At 58.5% G+C, this 20,095-nt stretch overlaps 2 protein-coding genes across 8 annotated transcripts in view; both read right to left on the bottom strand.

Annotated features, from left to right (window-relative positions):
• LOC144736275 (phospholipid-transporting ATPase IA-like) overlaps nt 1–20,095 on the bottom strand; it is a 188,574-nt gene that overhangs the window by 69,846 nt on the left and 98,633 nt on the right. For 6 of the 7 annotated variants that reach the window (XR_013588747.1, XM_078618906.1, XM_078618904.1 and 3 more), the window contains 10 exons: nt 19,507–19,584; nt 11,483–11,571; nt 9,622–9,697; nt 8,675–8,780; nt 6,500–6,582; nt 6,167–6,216; nt 5,699–5,768; nt 4,479–4,563; nt 3,290–3,429; nt 1,318–1,456 (listed from right to left, as the gene is read on the bottom strand). Coding sequence is in view for 6 of the 7 variants with exons in the window: in XM_078618906.1 (XP_078475032.1) it covers nt 1,318–1,456; nt 3,290–3,429; nt 4,479–4,563; nt 5,699–5,768; nt 6,167–6,216; nt 6,500–6,582; nt 8,675–8,780; nt 9,622–9,697; nt 11,483–11,571; nt 19,507–19,584 (916 nt within the window). In the remaining variant the exon portion in view is untranslated. The remainder of the gene's footprint in view (nt 1–1,317; nt 1,457–3,289; nt 3,430–4,478; nt 4,564–5,698; nt 5,769–6,166; nt 6,217–6,499; nt 6,583–8,674; nt 8,781–9,621; nt 9,698–11,482; nt 11,572–19,506; nt 19,585–20,095) is intronic. The other variant, XM_078618908.1, reaches the window with a different exon arrangement.
• On the bottom strand, nt 12,370–19,078 carry LOC144736276 (uncharacterized). Its single transcript, XM_078618910.1, has 2 exons — nt 17,062–19,078; nt 12,370–13,256 (listed from the first exon to the last, which is right to left on the bottom strand). Exons 1-2 carry the CDS (start codon nt 18,478–18,480, stop codon nt 13,242–13,244), a joined length of 1,434 nt encoding a protein of 477 aa, XP_078475036.1. The 5' UTR covers nt 18,481–19,078; the 3' UTR covers nt 12,370–13,241.

Consider the following 20,095-nt stretch of genomic DNA (forward strand, 5'->3'; position numbering starts at 1 on the left):
GATGGGAGCGAGAGGGGAGCGAGAGGGGAGCGAGAGGGGAGCGAGAGGGGAGCGAGAGGGGAGCGAGAGGGGAGCGAGAGGGGAGCGAGAGGGGAGCGAGAGGGGAGCGAGAGGGGAGCGAGATGGGAGCGAGATGGGAGCGAGATGGGAGCGAGATGGGAGCGAGATGGGAGCGAGAGGGGAGCGAGATGGGAGCGAGATGGGAGCGAGAGGGGAGCGAGAGGGGAACGAGATGGGAGCGAGATGGGAGCGAGAGGGAGCGAGAGGGGAGCGAGAGGGGAGCGAGAGGGGAGAGAGAGGTGAGCGAGATGGGAGCGAGATGGGAGCGAGATGGGAGCGAGATGGGAGCGAGATGGGAGCGAGATGGGAGCGAGAAGGGAGCGAGAGGAGAGCGAGAGGGGAGGGAGAGGGGAGCGAGAGGGGAGCGAGAGGGGAGAGAGAGGGGAGCGAGAGCGGAGCGAGATGGGAGCGAGATGGGAGCGAGAGGGGAGCGAGAGGGGAGCGAGAGGGGAGCGAGAGGGGAGCGAGAGGGGAGCGAAATGGGAGCGAGATGGGAGCGAGATGGGAGCGAGAGCAGGGTGAGAGGGGAGCGAGAGGGGAGCGAGATGGGAGCGAGATGGGAGCGAGAGCGGAGCGAGAGGGGAGCGAGAGGGGAGCGAGATGGGAGCGAGATGGGAGCGAGATGGGAGCGTGATGGGAGCGAGAGGGGAGCGAGAGGGGAGCGAGATGGGAGCGAGAGGGGAGCGAGAGGGGAGCGAGATGGGAGCGAGAGGGGAGCGAGAGGGGAGCGAGATGGGAGCGAGAGGGGAGCGAGAGGGGAGCGAGAGGGGAGCGAGAGGGGAGCGAGATGGGAGCGAGATGGGAGCGAGATGGGAGCGAGAGGGGAGCGAGAGGGGAGCGAGAGGGGAGCGAGAGGGGAGCGAGAGGGGAGCGAGAGGGGAGCGAGAGGGGAGCGAGAGGGGAGCAAGAGGGGAGCGAGAGGGGCGAGATGGGAGCGAGAGGGGAGCGAGAGGGGAGCGAGAGGGGAGCGAGAGGGGAGCGAGAGGGGAGCGAGAGGGGAGCTAGAGTGGGCGCAGGGCGAGGGAGACACAGAGAGGGGCGGTTGAAGCTGGGAGCATAGAGGGCGGCTTGGGACAGAGTAAGATACAGCAGGGCACCACCATGGAGGGATTTGTAGACTCGAGTGAGAAGTTGAAACAGACAGCGACAGCAAACACAAATCCAGCGGGGTTGGAGAGTCGAGCCGAAGTGTGGGAACTGTGGGGGGGGGGGGGGAGGGTAACGATGCTGCTGGCCGCGTGGCAGTGCCGGGCGAACCGATGTTGATGGCCGTCTCCTGCTTGTCTCCCGTGAGCACCCAGATGCGGATGTTTGCACGGATGAGCGTGGCGATCGTCTCGGGGACTCCGTCCTGCAGCTTATCTTCGATTGCCGTCGCGCCCAGCAGCAGCAGATCCTATGGGGCGCACGCCACGCGCGCCACGTTCGCCACGCACGCCACGTTCACCACGCACGCCCCACACGCCACGATCGCCACGCACGCACGCCACGCTCACCACGCTCGCCCCACACGCCACGCATGCCACGCTCGCCACACACGCCACGAACGCCACACACACCACACTCACCACACTCACCACGCTCGCCACACTCGCCACACACGCCACGTTCGCCACACTCGCCACTCACACCACACTCACCACGCTCGCCACGTTCGCCACATTCGCCACACACGCCACACTCACCACACACGCCACACACGCCACACATGCCACGCTCGCCACACACAGCACGCTCGCCCCACACGCCACACACGCCACGCTCGCCACACACGCCACACTCACCATACACGCCACTCACCACACACACCACGCTCACCATACACACCACGCTCACCACACTCACCATGCTCGCCACGCTCACCACGCTCACCACACTCACCATGCTCGCCACGCTCACCACGCTCGCCACACACGCCACGCTCGCCACACACGCCACGCTCGTTACCCACGCCACATTCACCACACACACCACGCTCACCACACACGCCACGTTCACCCCACACGCCACACTCACCACACACGCCAGGCTCGCCACACACGCCACACTCACCACACTCGCCACACACGCCACACTCACCACACACGCCACACACGCCACACACGCCATACACGCCACGCTCGCCACACAAACTACACTCACCACACACACCACGCACACCACACATGCCACGTTCACCCCATACGCCACACTCACCACACACGCCACACTCACCACACACGCCAGGCTCGCCACACACGCCACACTCACCACACTCACCACACTCGCCACACACGCCACACACGCCACACTCGCCACACACGCCACGTTCACCATACACGCCAGGCTCGCCACACACACCACACTCACCACGCTCGCCACGCTCACCACACACGCCACACTCACCACACACGCCACGCTCACCACGCTCGCCACACACGCCACGCTCGCCACACACGCCACACTCACCACACACACCACGCTCACCACACACGCCACGTTCACCCCACATGCCACACTCACCACACACGCCAGGCTCGCCACACACGCCACACTCACCACACTCGCCACACACGCCACACACGCCACACTCGCCACACACGCCACGTTCACCATACACGCCACGCTCGCCACACACGCTACACTCACCACACACGCCACGCTCACCACACACACCACAAACGCTACACTCACCACACACGCCACGTTCACCATACACACCACACTCGCCACACACGCCACACTCACCACACACGCCACACACGCCACGTTCACCATACACGCCACGCTCACCACACACGCCACTCACCACACACGCCACACACGCCACGTTCACCATACACGCTACACTCACCACACACGCCACGCTCACCACACACACCACAAACGCTACACTCACCACACACGCCATGTTCACCATACACACCACACTCGCCACACACGCCACACTCACCACACACGCCACACACGCCACACACGCCACGTTCACCATACACGCCACGCTCACCACACACGCCACGCTCGCCAGGTGAGCACTCTGTGATAAACGATATCAACGGCCGTGAGTGGCGATTCCCAGTCACCTGGGGGGTCCCCCGTCACCTGGGGGGTCACCTGGGGGGTCCCACGTCACCTGGGGGGTCACCTGGGGGTTCCCACGTCACCTGGGGGGTCGCCTCCCTTACTGGACCAAAGAGACGATTCTGATGGAGAGATTGCGACCGTGGCGGTGGCGGTGCAGGAGGGGCACCTTCTCGATGGTCTCGAAGCAGGCCTCGAGGCGGGCGGAGCGCTCGTGCAGCGCCGTGCTCGCCTCGCGGTACTCGCCCAGCCACGCCTCGAACTCCGCCTCCGATAGCCCCCGCTCCGCAAAGCACAGCGTGCGCAGGCCTGCCCAGCGGCACCGTCGCCATCGTCGTCATCATCGCCGTCGCCATGATCGCCATCATCATCGCCATCATCATCGTCATCACCATCATCATCACCATCGCCATCGCGGCCGTCATTGTCATCGCCACCATCATCATCACCATTGCCATCGTCATTATAGCCGTCATCACCATCACCGTCATCACCATCATCACCGTCATCTCTGTCATCACCATTATCATCAGTCATCACCATCATGGCCATCATCACTACCATCATAACCGTCATCATCATCATCATCACAATCATCACCATCATTACCGTCACTACCATCGCCATCATTACCATCACTACCATCATCGCCATCATCGCCATGATCGCCATCAAGGCCATCATCACCGTCATCTGCGCTGCAGGTAGCGTGGTTCGATTCCATCTCCCAGCTTGGCAGTTAAAAAATTGGGTGGACTCCGCTGGGTGGACAACCGGCGGTCCAAATGGTGGCACGCGCAAGAGTCGGGCAGCAGGCCGCGTACGGCGGGGTGGAGCGTGGGGTAAAGCGTGGGGTGGAGCGTGGGGTGGAGCGTGGGGTAGAGCGTAGGGTAGAGCGTGGGGTGGAGCGTGGGGTGGAGCGTGGGGTAAAGCGTGGGGTGGAGCGTGGGGTAGAGCGTGGGGTAGAGCGTGGGGTAAAGCGTGGGGTGGAGCATGGGGTGGAGCGTGGGGTAAAGCGTGGGGTGGAGCGTGGGGTGGAGCGTGGGGTAGAGCGAGGGGTGGAGCGTGGAGTGGAGCGTGGGGTGGAGCGTGGGGTAGAGCGTGGGGTAGAGCGTGGGGTGGAGCGGGGTGGAGCGTGGGGTAGAGCGTGGGGTAGAGCGTGGGGTGGAGCGTGGGGTAGAGCGTGGGGTGGAGCGGGGTGGAGCGTGGGGTAGAGCGAGGGGTGGAGCGTGGGGTGGAGCGTGGGGTGGAGCGTGGGGTAGAGCGTGGGGTGTATGTACCGTGAACTTATTTCGCACCATACGTAGCCAACCGTGCCAGTGCGAGGGTGTGCCGGGCCGCCGCTGCTGCCCTCTCACCTTCGCTGGCGCACTCCTCCAGGTGCTGCAGCGTGGCCTCCTTGTAGAGCGCGCTCGAGGCCAGACGGTCGTAGATCACGTTGTCCTGCAACGCAGAACCCACCGCTCCGTGAGGCCACGGCGGGCCGCTCCGGCCTGCCGGCACCGTACCCGGTAGCGGTGGTGGTGGTGGTGGTGGGCTTCGCTTGGGCCGTCATGACCTCACGACGCGGCCAACAACGGTGGATGACACAACGCCCATTTGTAATAACGTTGACGGATCCCCAACAGAACGAGAGTGATGGAGCCGGCAGCGCTCACAGATCCCGAGAGGCTGCGAGGCTGCGAGGGCATTAAGACGACCGGCACAACAGATGCGACTTTCATGCCGAACAACTCCACTGTCTCACCCGGGACATTCTCCCGACTCGTTCTCCGGAGGGTGCTGCCAGGTTTGTGCAGGAGGGGCCGATTATTGCCGCGTGTTACATCCCAGGTGAAGTCGCTTGCCGTTGACGTTTTTTTCTAATTTGGCAAACGTGGACGGTGACGCCAGCGCACGGTGGCCAGCTCTTGCAAGCGACGACGCGGGATCCATTTACGCGACGCTCTGAAGCGGACGGCGACCGTCTGCCTCTTTCATTTTCATTCATTTGTATTTACCTGCTTCACTTTCTTACGCGGTTTGTTGCGCACGGTTGCACTTTATCAAGCGCATGGCTACAATTTACTCTGCTCAGTCGGTGTTAGCCACTGAGGGCGTGATGGGTTTTTGTTATCTTTCATGTTTCTGCATGCCCCCTGTAGCGTTCCCCTTCCATTGCAATATGCACTGATACCTACTTGATGAAGGGCAACATTAGCACGTAAAATAAAGAGCGATTGATCTGCCCAGTTAATACGAACCGCAGTATTAATTGGGGCGGCCCACTGAGAAATGTAGGTCTTTTTCAGATGCGACCTGGCCACAAATTATATCTCAACGAAGTGGCTTATCATGTGGAAATTAATAATAACCAAATACTCTAAACGCATGTTGACTCTAAATGTGGAAGGAAAAACCGGAAGACCTGGAAAAAAATCCACGCAGCCACGGGGAGAGCGGGAGGCCCGCAAACTCCAAATATACAGCAGCAGGCGTCAGGGTCGGGGTAGAACCCACGACCTCCTGCAAACCAGGCGAAGTAGTTAACATCTCCTAGCCACCGTGGCGCCCACTGTGAGTAGAAGGCCACGCTCACCGCTCCTTTGCAGTATAGCTTGAGGCTCCCGCTGGGCGTCCTCACGATCACCGACATCCGCTTGCGATTGCTGCAGCGGCACGCAGGGCGACGCATGCACACGCAGGTGAGTGGGTGGGTGGATGGGTGATTCAGTGGGTGGGTTAGTGGGTGGGTGATTCAGTGGGTGGGTTAGTGGGTGGGTGATTCAATGGGTGGGTTAGTGGGTGGGTGATTCAATGGGTGGGTTAGTGGGTGGGTGATTCAGTGGGTGAGTGATTCAGTGGGTGGGTTAGTGGGTAGGTGAATAGGTGGATGGGAGAGTCAGTGAGTGGATGGGTAAGTGGTTGAATGAGGAAATTAGTTGGTGGGTGGGTTTCAATAGGTGGGTGGTTTTAGATAGTGGGTGGGTGGGTTTGGGCGGGTGGTCCATTCAAAGTGGTAGTCCTCCCGTGACAGACTGAGTGCTCGTCCACGTCACAGACAGACCTGGAGAACTCCAGCACATTGAGGAGCTTGTAGGTCTCCTCCTTGCCCAGCTGAAACGAGAAACGTGGTGGACACAACGTGGAAATTTGAGTGGCACCCTAACATCATACTCATACTAGATAGAACAAAAAGTTTTGCTGGCTGGCTGGCTGGCAGGACATCACGCCCGAATTGTGGGGATGGATGGATGGTCGCGACCAAAGGACGTGTGGGGGTGCTTGTACAAATATATAAATAAAGATCGATCAATTCTTGGGGTAAGCCACCCACGCCTGCAGCTTCGCCGGCGCGGGACGCGCAGTGGGCGTAGTGGAGGAGAGGGGACGAACGTACGGCGTCAATGATGATGGAGTCGGGCGTGCGTCCGCAGAACGTGAACCCCATTTCTTTGGCCGCTCGCACCAGCGCGCTCTCGTCTGCACTCAGTCGCACGCGACGCACGCGACGCACGCGAGCGCGTCAGTCAAACCAACGCGGCGATCCACCGCGTGTACGCGAGGCTCGGCCGGGACAAGTGGCAAAGTGGCAGCCCCTCCCACCGTTCCATGGCCATGCTCACTCAACCACTCGGGTGGTCCCTCCCACTCGGGTAGCCCCTCCCACTCGGGTAGCCCCTCTCACTCCCCAGGCAGCCCCTCCCACTCCCCAGGTAGCCCCTCCCACTCCCCAGGAAGCCCCTCCCACTCCCCAAGTAGCCCCTCCCACTCGGGTAGCCCCTCCCACTCGGGTAGCCCCTCTCACTCCCCAGGCAGCCCCTCTCACTCCCCAGGCAGCCCCTCCCACTCCCCAGGTAGCCCCTCCCACTCCCCAGGTAGCCCCTCCCACTCCCCAAGTAGCCCCACACAAGACTAAGGTAGCCCTTCCCATTCCCTGGGTAGCCCTATCCACTCCACAGGTTGCCCCTCCCACTCCCCAGGTAGCCCCTCCCACGAAAAAGGGAGCCAGGGGTGAGGAACGTCCGGCCCCCGGGCCGTACAAGGCCCGCTAAATCATTTGGTCTGGCCCTGCCAAGGCAACCGCAGGCGGGACTCGAAATTCAATAAATCTAGGAGCAAACCTGGAAAAGCAGTTGCGAGTAGCAACATCATCAATACCAGCTAACATCACACGCCTCACCAAAGAGAAGCAGTTCCAGCAATCACATTCGGGGCGAGTTAATAAAATGTTTGACCAAATATAACAGACTCATTTTTAAGTTAATAATTTTGTATGACCCACGAATGATGTTATGAATATCCAAATGGCCCTTGGCAGAAAAAAAGTTCCCCACCCCTGGTTTAGGTACAACCCTTGCAATTTCTTGCTCATGCCACTGCTGGTAGAAGGTACTGCACTAGAGGGAGCCCCCCTCTAGAGGGGAGCTGGCTTATTCTTCAACACTGGCCAGGCACCTTGGAAGGGGCGGGGAGGGGCACCCACACTTTACCACACCACGCGCGACCTGCCCATCGACTAAGTGCGATGTACCCTAGCGTACTGCTGGGTCGACGGGGACGGAGGTTCCAAATGTGTTAGCTGCCTCACCGGGAGATCTATTCGAACCGGCGACCTCTGGATCGCAAGTCCAGGTCGTTAACCATGACGCCGTGGCAGCGGACCGCGGCCACATTCAAGGACAAGATCCGCAGTTTTGTTTAAAAAATACTTCACGACACCGGGGACTTTCTGAAATCACCAGGCCCGTTCCGGCCAACCCACCCACCCACTCACCAGCCCACCAACCCACCCACTCACCAACCCACTCACTCACCCACTCACCAACCCACCCACCCACTCACCAACCCACCCACCCACTCACCAACCCACCCACCCACTCACCAACCCACCCACCCACTCACCAACCCACCCACCCACCAACTCACCAACCCACTCACCCACTCACCCACTCACCAACCCACCCACCCACTCACCAACCCACTCACCAACCCACCCACCCACTCACCAACCCACCTACCCACTCACCAACCAACCAACCAACCCACCCACTCACCATCCCACTCACCCACTCACCAACCCACCCACTCACTCACTAACCCACTCACCCACTCACCAACCCACCCACCCACCTACTCACCAACCCACCAACCCACACACTCACCATCCCACTCACCCACTCACCAACCCACCCACTCACTCACTAACCAACTCACCCACTCACCAACCCACCAACCCACCCACTCACTCACCCACTCACCAACCCACCCACCCACCAACCCACCCACCCACTCACCAATCCACCAACCCACCCACTCACCAACCCACTCACCAACCCACCCACCCACTCACCAACCCACTCACCCACTCACCAACCCACCCACCAACTCACCAACCCACAAACCCACCCACTCATCAACCCACTCACCCACTCACTAACCCACCCACTCACCAACCCACCCACCCACCCACTCACCAACCCACTCACCAACTCACTCACCCACTCACCAACCCACCCACCCACCAACCCAACCAACCACCCACCCACCACCACGGGGTGTACGCGGCGCTCACCGGGGGACGTGGCCTGGTAGATGATGCTTCCCTCGGAGCGCTCGGGAATCACCGTATGGCAGACGGCCATCATGGTGAGGAAATCCCGGATCACGGCACTCGTGGGCTGAAGACAAATGGCACCACCACGGGGCGAGACCGACCGGCAGGGTTAACGCCGTGTCTCTAGTTTTAAAACCAACTATTTTTATGTTCCCAGGTAAGGCCCACTGAGCGATGAAGCTATTCTTCACAAGCAACCTGGCCACAAGTGATGGCTCAACCAAGTGGATGATCGTCACGTGGAAGTGTAGAGCAGCCAAATACTCTGACCGCGTGTTGTTGATTCTCAATGAGGGGATCATGGGCAGAAAGAGACACCGCAAACTCCAGCAGTCGTCAGGGTTCGGATAGAACCCACAACCAGGGGTGTAAGGAACTATTTAACCATGCGGTTTATGGCATGTCATTCGTGACGTGTGGTTCGTGGCGTGTGGTTTGTGATTGGTGGCTTGTGGTTTGTGGTTCGTGGCGTGTGATTGGTGGTTTGTGGTTAGAGGCGTGTGGTTCGTGGTTTGTGGTTAGAGGCGTGTGATTCGTGGCATGTGGTTCGTAGCGTGTGGTTTGTGGTTAGAGGCGTGTGGTTCGTGGCGTGTGGTTCGTGGTTTGTGGTTAGAGGCGTGTGGTTCGTGGCGTGTGGTTTGTGGTTCGTGGCGTGTGGTTCGTGGCGTGTGGTTCGTAGCGTGTGGTTTGTGGTTAGAGGCGTGTGGTTCGTGGCGTGTGGTTCGTGGCGTGTGGTTTGTGGTTCGTGGCGTGTGGTTCGTAGCGTGTGGTTTGTGGTTAGAGGCGTGTGGTTCGTGGCGTGTGGTTTGTGGTTAGAGGTGTGTGGTTCGTGGCGTGTGGTTTGTGGTTCGTGGCGTGTGGTTCGTGGCGTGTGATTGGTGGTTCGTGGCGTGTGAGCGGCTCACGTGATTGCACTGCAAGTTTTCCATGACGGCCGTGCAGACGCCATCCTTGATGCTCTCAAGTGACGCCGCCTCGTTCCTGGGGGCCATCGAGAGAGACGGAGAATCTTTATTTATGCTGGAGGCAATCGGATGAGCTATAAAGTTCTTATCACAGATGTCCAGGAGGGGTACGAGGTCAGAACGTTACAACAACAATACAACAACACGGTAGGAGTGCAAAGTATAGGAAAGGTAAAAAAATCACTTACAAAAATCGAAGTCAAACTAAACTCATTTTATTTAACCAGGTAAGGCCCCACTGAGGTACGTAGCTATTTTTCAAAAGTGACCTGGCCACAAATGATAGCTCAACGAAGTGGCTTATTATCACGCAGACATTTATAGCAGCAACATAATGTGAACAATCTAGACGCACGTTTCTAAAAACATTCCAATTGGGATTTAAAACAACGACAACGACGACGCCATGGTGGCTGACTTGGTCAGACTTCGTCTACCCTTGCCCCAACTACAGCGTCGGCTCGGCAAGCCGCGGGCAACAGCCCCCGCAACCGCTCGCTGGCGCCACCGCTGGCAGAAGAGCCTCCAATAGAGAGGCCCCTCTGGAGGGTATTTTGGCCTACTCTTCCACACTGGCCGGACATCTCGGTAGAGGTGAGAGCACCCACACTTTATCCCACAAGCACGTGACCTGTCGGTCGACCAACTGTGGTGGAACCCATTTGTATTGCTTGGTGGATTTAGGAAACTTTCACCGTTGTTCCAACTGGCGCGCTGGGAGATGGAGTCGTACCGGCGACCTCTGGATTGCAAGTCCAGTGCGCTAGCCACGAAGGAATGGCGATCTGATTAACAATGAAATATAAATAATGCTCTTTATTTATCCCCAAAAGCCTCTCCCGAGTGTCTTGCATCACGATGTTTGGCCAATTCTTTTTTGACCGAACATCGGGTAGATGAAAGCCACTGCTAAAAGTATTCCCCTCGGCACCCATGTCCTGGAGGCAGGTGTGCCGGAGGGCTTCCCTTGTCTTTAGTTTATTTTAACTCTTGAGCGACTTTCAACAGCACAGAAGAGAAGCAAAATCAGAACGAGCGTGGCCGAGATGCCGGAGAGAAGGCGACTGACTCCCCAGTATCTCCACGTGGGCCGTGGAGGGTCAGAGGGATGAGACTCGTATGATACGGGGGAGTGTCGCGGCTAGCGCGCTGCGCTACAAACCTCAGTGACCCGAGTTAGATTCCTGTTCATTGTCAACACCGGTGGCGATTATCTGAAGTGGTTCTGATCCACTGGTCAACTCAGCCACAAATGAGTACCTGGTGCAGTATGTAAACATTGCCACTTCGGGAGACAAAGGTGGTGGCCACCCATCCCCTCGAGTGCCGTGCCGGCCTTCATAGGTGCTCGCTAACAGCACTTGCCCCGACAGTCTATTAAGGCTACACGTGCCACCACAGGCCCAGCCACCGCACGACGAAGCAGCTTCCGTTTGGCCGGATAGAGGGTGAGGGTGAGTAGGACGCTACAGGGCAGTTGGAAGCAGCGGCCCTCCAACAACAGCCGTAGACAGAGGAGTGACGCTCACAACAACGAGCGGAGCGCCAGGCGACTAAAACACGCCAAGTTGACACGGCAGGGGGCACAGGTCGTGGTGCATCTCCCAGTCGTCTCAGTCGGTGAACCCACTTAACCTGGCACGAGCGCTATGACGGCGTCACCGCCTACGTGGTGGCACTTGAAATTGTCGTCATTGTGCGGCTTGACAAAGCTGGCCTCAAAGCGGTCATTAAAGTTGTGTGTGTGTGGCAGTGCCACGGTCCGTCCCCGCACGGATCACGCCAGCAGCGAGAGACGTACCCGTACATCACGCCGGCCACGGAGCACTTCTTGAACTGCATGATGTTGCAGGTGAGGGTTCCAGTTTTGTCCGAAAAAATGTACTTAACCTGAGGGTGGCAGCGCACACACACACACACGGCATGCACGCACACACACACACACACGGCACGCACACGGCACGCACACGGCACGCACACGGCACGCACACACGGCACGCACACGGAACGCAGACACACGGCACACACCATGCACACACACAGCATGCACGCACACGGCACGTACACACACGGCACGCACACACACACACGGCACGCACACACACGGCACACACACGGCACGCACACACACACGGCACGCACACACACACGGTACGCACACACGGCACGCACACACGGCACACACATGGCACACACGCACACACACGGCACATACACGGCACACACACGGCACACACGCACACGGCACGCACACACACCGCTGCGTCGATTCACATTTATCTTCGTATTTTTATTTTATTTTATTCTTTTGCTTCCCCAAATTCTCTCGCGATTGTGCTGCGGGCGTCGCGAGGTCAAAGACTCCCATCGGAGCTCTCGCAGAGTGGAACAACTTCCCTGAGGGGTGAGTTGGTGGTCACATTGGAAGTGGCGAAACACAAAAACAAATCGCAAGGGCAATGTGCTGCTTCAAATTCAAAGGAGAAACCGAATTTATTATCGTCGTGTCGTGAAAATTAATATCGTATCGCATCACGAAATCTGATAGCCATAATGAATAATAATAACTAATAATAATAAATGAAGTGTCACTTTTTAATACAACGGCGGCAGCGTTCATGAACAGCAGCACAACCATGAAAACCTACGGAGAGTAAATACAAGTGTAACAGGTTCCGGAGACACTTGTAGAGGTAACTTCTTTATTACAATACAACACTCCAACAGTCCAACAGTCCTGATACTCTGTTACAGCCTAGGTACACAGCCTAGCTACACAGCCTAGATACTCTACTCTGGCTACGCTCCGGAACTCGCCCTCACAAGGTCGTAGAGTCGGGAGTTCCAGAGTCCCAGCGCTGGCTCTCACAGCATCCCAGGGTCTTCAGATGGCTGGTCGTGGGTCTTGGGTCTTGAGTTACAACTGGGCCCCGATCGTCCAGGGAGCTCTCCTTTTATGCCTGGTACAACGAGGGGTGGGGCCGTGTGCGCCCCCAGATATCCCACAGAGCACACACAGCCCCCCCCTTTGGCGGCGCCAAGGGGATTAAGCGTCTGGACCCCCTGGGAACTCAACGCCTGGCGCCCAGAGGCTTAAGCGTCTGGACCCACCTGGGAACCCAGAGCCCCCAGCAGCCCCTCCCTTCTTATGTCACTACATTACGTAGCCTCCAGCCGACCCGGCTGTCAAAAAAAATACAATTGTACAAGAAATTATTTGTTAACCATCAGAATGAGTGTGTGACAAATCAAGAAAAAAAAATGAGAAGAAAGCGCCTCTCCCCCTCCTGTGGTCACCGATGCAGAACAACACTGTATAAACACATATATGCAGGATGAACGCACGCCCCAATCGCCCACTATACATGATGGAAAGGTGAGTGGCGTCGAGTTCGTGGGCGGGGGTCATGAAAATCGTTTGAGTTTTGAGCGAGACCGAGTGGCAGGTCCATCGGTCGCGACGGAGGCGGGAGGGGACCGACGACCCGCTGTTGCGCTTGTGTCCTGGGTCGCTGATCCCGCGGGCAAGCTTGTTCCCGCTGGGTCGGCCGTGGCGGATTTCATTCCCAAGGCACCTGAGGGCGGGGCAGCGGGACCTGCCCGAGAGTTAGAAGCAGCATCATCGCGGCGCGACTCGTCAGACATGTCGCGCTCTCGGCCCCGGAGATGTGAAGGAGGTGTGTAGGGTTGAATGTAAGGTTTTAGACGTGACGGGTGCACGAACCAACGTCGCTTGCCATGCTGGATCCTGACACACTGCGGGCGGAGAACGCGAATAATAACAACCGGCCCTCTCCAAGGCTTAAGCAGTTTTGAGGAAGTAGCCAATGGTACCTGCGGGCAGTGGAGCCAGGCGCAGTCCCCTTCTACCCAAACGTGGCGGTGTGCGGAGATTCTGCAACCGCTCGTTGGCAAGCTGACGGGCTTCCGAGTTATTTTGAGCAGCCTCCCGGGCATCTACGAGACGACGCACATTAGCACGGATGTGGTCGGCAATCTTAGCCTTAGGTGCGGGCTGTTTAATGTGCAATTGTACGTCGATTGGGGGGCAAACCTCCCTACCATACATAAGATAGAATGGCGAGTACCCCGTGGCAGCATGGGGCGCCATTCTATAGGCGGCCAAGACACCAGGTATGTGGAGATCACAATCAGTCTGTGACTCAGACACCTGGTGGCTTAGCATGGAGGTAAGTGTCCTATGTAATCGCTCGACCATACCGTCAGTCTGGGGGTGATATGGCGAGGTGCGAATTTTGTGTGTCCCTAGCAGGTTGCACACATCCCGCAACAGGGTGGAAGAGAAATTTTTCCCTTGGTCGGTCAGCAGGCGTTCGGGAGCACCCTTGTCCAGGACGTAGCCCTGGAAAAAGGCCTCTGTAATGGCTGCTGCAGACTGGTTGGGGAGTGGCCAGGCCATGGCCCATCGGGTAAAATATTCGACCCCAACCAAAAGGTACTTATTACCCCGAGGAGTAGCGGGAAACGGACCCAAAATATCCAATGCGACGATCTCATTGACCCGGGAAACTTTAATGGATTGGAGCGGCGGGCAGGACGGCCTAGCAGGTGGTTTCCGCCGTGCACATTCTGTGCAACCTTGCACAAGGTCAGCCACATCGTTTGCCATGCCCGGCCAGAAAAATTCCAATTGGATTTTAGCTAGTGTTTTCTGAACACCCAAGTGCAAGAGGCGACTGTGGGTTTCCCACACAAGTCGCCCCCGCAGGGAGGTGGGCACCACCAATGTGTGGGATTGGGACCCCCCATCCCAATGCATGAGGACGCCTTCCCGGATGACATATGATACGGGGCCCCCCTGCCCCCTGTGACCCTCGGCATCCCTAGCGCGGCGTCTCAATTTGAGGAGGGAGACGTCTTCCATCTGAAGACGTCCCCAGTCGTCCAACCCGAGGCCCAGCAATGCGTCCTGCGGAACTTGCGTGGAGGGAGCCCCGTGGTCCCCGACCCCATCCCCGGCCGTGGCCGCAAGGGATGGGGGCGGTACCCCGTCAGGCTGCCTACAACGCCCCGCACCCAAAAAACAAGCACAGCGCCCATTGTTCGGCAGTCGCGACAACCCGTCGGCGTTCCCGTGTTGAATCCCCTTGCGGTAAATGACAGTGAACGCAAAGTCCTGGAGGATCTCGAGCCAACGCGAGAGCTGTCCAGATGGTTGGTCCACTCGCAAGGCGTATTGTAGCGCCGCGTGGTCGGAGCGTACTGTGAAATGCCTGCCATACACGTATGGCCTGTACTGCTTTATGAAAAAAACGATAGCAAGCAATTCGCGGCGCGTCACGCAGTAACGTTGCTCCGCGGGCGACAGCACCCTGCTGCCATAGGCGACGACGCGCTCCACTCCATTGACAGCACCCCTCCAATTCCGGTGTTGCTGGCGTCTGTATCCAGAATGAACGGAGTGGTAAAATCTGGATAAGACAGGGTAGGAGCATCGACCAGTGCTTTTCGGACGGCATTGAACGATGCCTGTTCTAACTCTCCCCATCGGAATTTGACCCCTTTGGCCGTTAATGCGTGGAGGGGCTTCGCAATAGATGTGAATCCCGCAACAAATCGTCGATAATATGAGGCGAAGCCGATAAAACTCCGCACCTCCCCAACAGAGGTAGGAGTTGGCCATGAGCGCACGCAATTTGTCTTTTCGGGGTCCGTGGCAATTCCCGAGCGGCTGACAATATGGCCCAAATAACGAACCGAATCCCTCATGAGGTGGCATTTTTGCGGTTTGAATTTGAGGTCAGCCGCTCGCATTTTAAGGAAAACTGCCTTCAATCGCGTGAGGTGTTCATCAAAAGTTTTGCTGAACACGATTACATCGTCGAGGTAGATTAGGCAAGAATCCCACTGGAGCCCAGCGAGGACCAGCTCCATCAGGCGCTGGAACGTCGCCGGGGCCGAGTGAAGACCCATGGGAAGTCTGTTGAATTGGAACAGTCCCTGCGGTGTGCGAAAGGCCGTCTTTGGTTTGGATGCGTCATCAAGGGGTAGCTGCCAAAACCCCGAGAGGAGATCCAAGGTGGAGAAGTAATGCGCACCTGCTAAGGCATCGAGCGACTCGTCCATCCTGGGAAGCGGGTAGGCGTCGGCCACAGAAATCTTATTAAGTTTCCTGAAGTCAACACAAAAGCGGAGGCTCCCGTCGTGCTTCTTAACAAGAACGATCGGCGCCCCCCATGGGCTATTTGATGGCGCAATGACATCGGCCGCCAACATATCGTTGACGGCCACCCGTACATGTTCATTTTCGGCCGGGCTCAACCGGAATGGGTTTTGACGAATTGGAGCGGCATCACCCGTGTCGATGTGGTGGCTTAGCAATTTAGTGCAGCCAATGTCGAATTTGCTTTGACTGAAAACGTCGGCGAAATCGCTCAGCAGCGTGCGTAATTTAGCATGCTGTAATGGTGACAAATCGGCAGAAGTGGAGCAAAGCGCGTCGAGCCATCCTGTGTCAGGACCTGGCTTGGCAACGGAAGAGAACTCGCCCCCTACGTGACCCACGATCACATCTTCTGGCGGGGCTGGCGTCGCGTGAGCAAGCACCATTCCCTGACAGATAACGGCCGTTTCCAATCCCGCGTTAAGGACCTGGATAAAGGGGTCGTGGTCGTTTCGCACGAGCGTTTGTGCACACACGAGGTCCGACACCCGCTCAGCTGAACGCGAAGGCCCGATCACAGCACCCCCCATGAACGCGTCGTAATCAAGGGGTTTACGAAACCGGAGGGGAACTAACATCTGAGAGCCAGGAGGAATGTGAATTGTGCACGCCGCCAACGCCTGCACCGTCGTAGATGCGGAGTGCAAACGAGTGGGTGTGGGTAGGAAGGCCATGCGTCGGCCGGAGGGGAACTCAATACACCCTTTGTTAATGAGAATTTTAATGGGCATCTTCCCCAAGAAATCTGTTCCGAGGAGGCACGGAACGGCGAGGGTTGATGAGACCAAAATGGGCCCAACTAATTGGACGTCAGCAATGCGGATCTGAGCATTGATCCGTCCGGTGATGCCCAACGAACCCCCATTTGCGGCATAGCATGGCACATCAACTGGCTGCAAGGGACGGCATATATCGGGCAAAATGTTATAAATTATGTCTGAAATGATGGTCGCCGACGCACCCGTATCGATCAACATACGAACATCAACGCCCTCGATGGAACCCACTACGGCAGAGGACCCTGCCGCAGCGGCAACGACCCTATCGGCCAACTCGGACCATTGACCCGGTCCGAGCGCCCGGTTGTTCAATGATGGGCCCGAATCCCCCTCCTCCGAAGCATGACCCCCCTGTGTGGTGTGAGGGTGCGTGCTTGTTGTAAGTGGGGGCCGAGAGTGCGAGGTGTCGTGACTCGCCTGGGTATGCCGAGGATACGGTGGTGGCCGAGGCGCCGGAGGTCCTGAAGTCCGGCGTCGGGGGACCCGGCAGCCGGACGCCACATGGCCCCGAAGGCCACAGTTGTGGCAGACGATGGACGCTCCGTCCTGGCGCGAGGTTGGCCGGTCCCGCTGGTGGTGATCTCGCTGGGATCGCCAGTTGGACGATCCGCGATTTTCTGTTGCTGCGAAGGCCTGATGAGGCCCCGAATGCACGTCATAGGCTTGTGCATCAGGTGGGCCTGCGCAGGCGGCGATGGTCGTGTCCTCATCGCAATGTAGGTGTGCTTGGATGCACCTGGCAGCACGTAGCGACGTGAAGTCGTCGTCGTCGTCGGCTGTCGGCATGGCAACTCGAAGCTGGCGGGCCAAGCTCATGAGCTTCTGCAGCACGAGTGACTCCACAGCGTCTTCATCCATGCGAGGGTAGGCAACCTTTGCCATGGCCAGCAGCGCGTTGCGGTACCCCATCGCCGACTCGGAGGCCTTCTTCCTCCTCGCATCGAAGCGGTGACGTGCTTCGGATGGGGGTCCATAAATCAGCCGCATCTGATGAAGGGCATCCGTGAGCGTGGCACGTTTTGCGCGTGGCACAGTAAGGAGTGCTGCGAGGGAGTCGTCGTCGAGCATGGCCGGGAGGCCCTGGAGCGCTTCATACTCCGACCAGCCGGACGTCTCTATAAGAGAGACGAACCGGCGTTCGAACGCTGCCCACTCACCCCCCTCTGAAGAAAATGCCTTGAGTGCCGGCAGGCGTTGGTGGACGCGAGCCAAGCTTTCGTTGCCTGGCAACCCGGCTGAAGCTGGCTTCGCGTTCGCAGCGCTGTCACTCGGCGGTGAGGGACACAGCGCTAATGACGCGGCGTTGCTAGGTCGCAAACAGCTGTCACTCGGCGGTGAGGGACGCAGCGCTGATGACGCGGCGTTGCTTGGTTGCAACCAGCTGTCACCCGGCGGTGAGGGACGCAGCGCTGATGACGCGGCGTCATCGGGTTGGCCTACGCTGGGCCCGGAAGTGACGTCGCTCCCAGCGGCCACTGCTCCCCCCGCAGAAGTGACGACACACCCGGATGTATTTGCGGCGGGAACGGCCGCCATCTTTGTGTGGGAGCCGGCGGGATGGTGCGGCCGCTGCGCCTCCTCTCTCCCTGCTGTCTCCGCCTGTGAGCGACGCATGTCGTCCAGGATGGAGACGGTGGCGTGGAGCAGCTCGGTGAGGCGAAGCAGCATTTCCTCCATTGCTGCTCCCGACGCTGGAGGAGGATCGGCAGGTATGGTGGACGACTGCTGAGCCGGCGGTGCAGCGTCGCTGTCGGCCCGAGTTGGCTGCCCCGTCGCCGCTTGCTCCTCAACATCGCCGTCAGGACTGAAGGTACGTGGCTTACTTCTTGTCTCCATTGCCACTTCTGACGCCAAATGTAACAGGTTCCGGAGACACTTGTAGAGGTAACTTCTTTATTACAATACAACACTCCAACAGTCCAACAGTCCTGATACTCTGTTACAGCCTAGGTACACAGCCTAGCTACACAGCCTAGATACTCTACTCTGGCTACGCTCCGGAACTCGCCCTCACAAGGTCGTAGAGTCGGGAGTTCCAGAGTCCCAGCGCTGGCTCTCACAGCATCCCAGGGTCTTCAGATGGCTGGTCGTGGGTCTTGGGTCTTGAGTTACAACTGGGCCCCGATCGTCCAGGGAGCTCTCCTTTTATGCCTGGTACAACGAGGGGTGGGGCCGTGTGCGCCCCCAGATATCCCACAGAGCACACACAGCCCCCCCCTTTGGCGGCGCCAAGGGGATTAAGCGTCTGGACCCCCTGGGAACTCAACGCCTGGCGCCCAGAGGCTTAAGCGTCTGGACCCACCTGGGAACCCAGAGCCCCCAGCAGCCCCTCCCTTCTTATGTCACTACACAAGTAGAGACCCCGGCTGCCAGCTTCAAACTCACCCACCCACTCACTCATCCACTCACTCATCCACTCACCCATCCACTCAACCAACCCACCCACCCACTCACTCATCCACCCGCCCACTCAACGCACCCACTCACCAACCCACCCACCCACTCACCAACCCACCCACCCACTCACTCATCCACTCACTCATCCACCCACCCACCCACTCAACCCACCCACTCAACCACCCACCCACTCAACCACCCACTCAACCCACCCACTCATTCACCAACCCACCCACCCACTCAACCACCCACCCACTCACTCGTCCACTCACTCACTCATCCACCCACCCACCCACTCACTCAACCACCCACCCACCCACCCACTCAACCACCCACCCACCCACCCACTCACCAACCCACCCACCTACTCAACCCACCCACCCACTCACCAACCCATCCACCCATCCATCCACTCACCAACCCACAAACCAAGCCCCCAGCATGCGCCCGCTCGCCCTCACGAACCTGTCCCAGCTCCTCGTTGAGGTTGGAGGTGCGTGCCATGGCGGGCGTGTCGCTCTCCGCGTGGTACATCTCGGCGTCCTGCAAGGACACGGAGTCAATCGCACGTGCGGGGCGGCAGCGCTCGCGCGAACAAGTGCCCGGGTTCGATGCCCGACTCGGGCGCCTCTCCGTGCGTAGTTTGTACGTTCGTGTACGCGGAGAGTGAACGTGGCGACTTCGAGTATGATGTTCAACCGGGCGAGAACTCAAGAGAGCAGGATGAGCGCCATTGTCTAGCGTGATGCGGGGGCATCGGTGCATCAGGAGTGGGGTGATGATCGCTGCCGTGGGGGGAGAATCCGGGTGGAGGAACTTGCGGGGTCATTTTAGCCAAATTGGAGCCTGACGCCATCGCACGACGGCCGGCTCTTGCCAGTGACGTTTAATGTCCGCCATGAGGATTGTTGTTTCTATTCAGTTCGAGTTTGTATTGAGTTTGTATTGAGTTTGTATTGAGTTTGTATTGATGTTTTAAATCATAACGTTGCAAACTCCTACACGTTACGATCGTATTGCCAGCAAACAGTATCTGCAAGCGCCTGACGATGAT

Source organism: Lampetra planeri, chromosome 60, assembly GCF_965212315.1.
Source record: "Lampetra planeri chromosome 60, kcLamPlan1.2.h2, whole genome shotgun sequence".
In the NCBI taxonomy this organism is placed as follows: domain Eukaryota; kingdom Metazoa; phylum Chordata; class Hyperoartia; order Petromyzontiformes; family Petromyzontidae; genus Lampetra; species Lampetra planeri.

Bases quoted from the DNA above. Each gene is read 5' to 3' on its own strand.
- LOC144736276 (XM_078618910.1), bottom strand. From the start codon at position 18,480: ATGGAGACAAGAAGTAAGCCACGTACCTTCAGTCCTGACGGCGATGTT.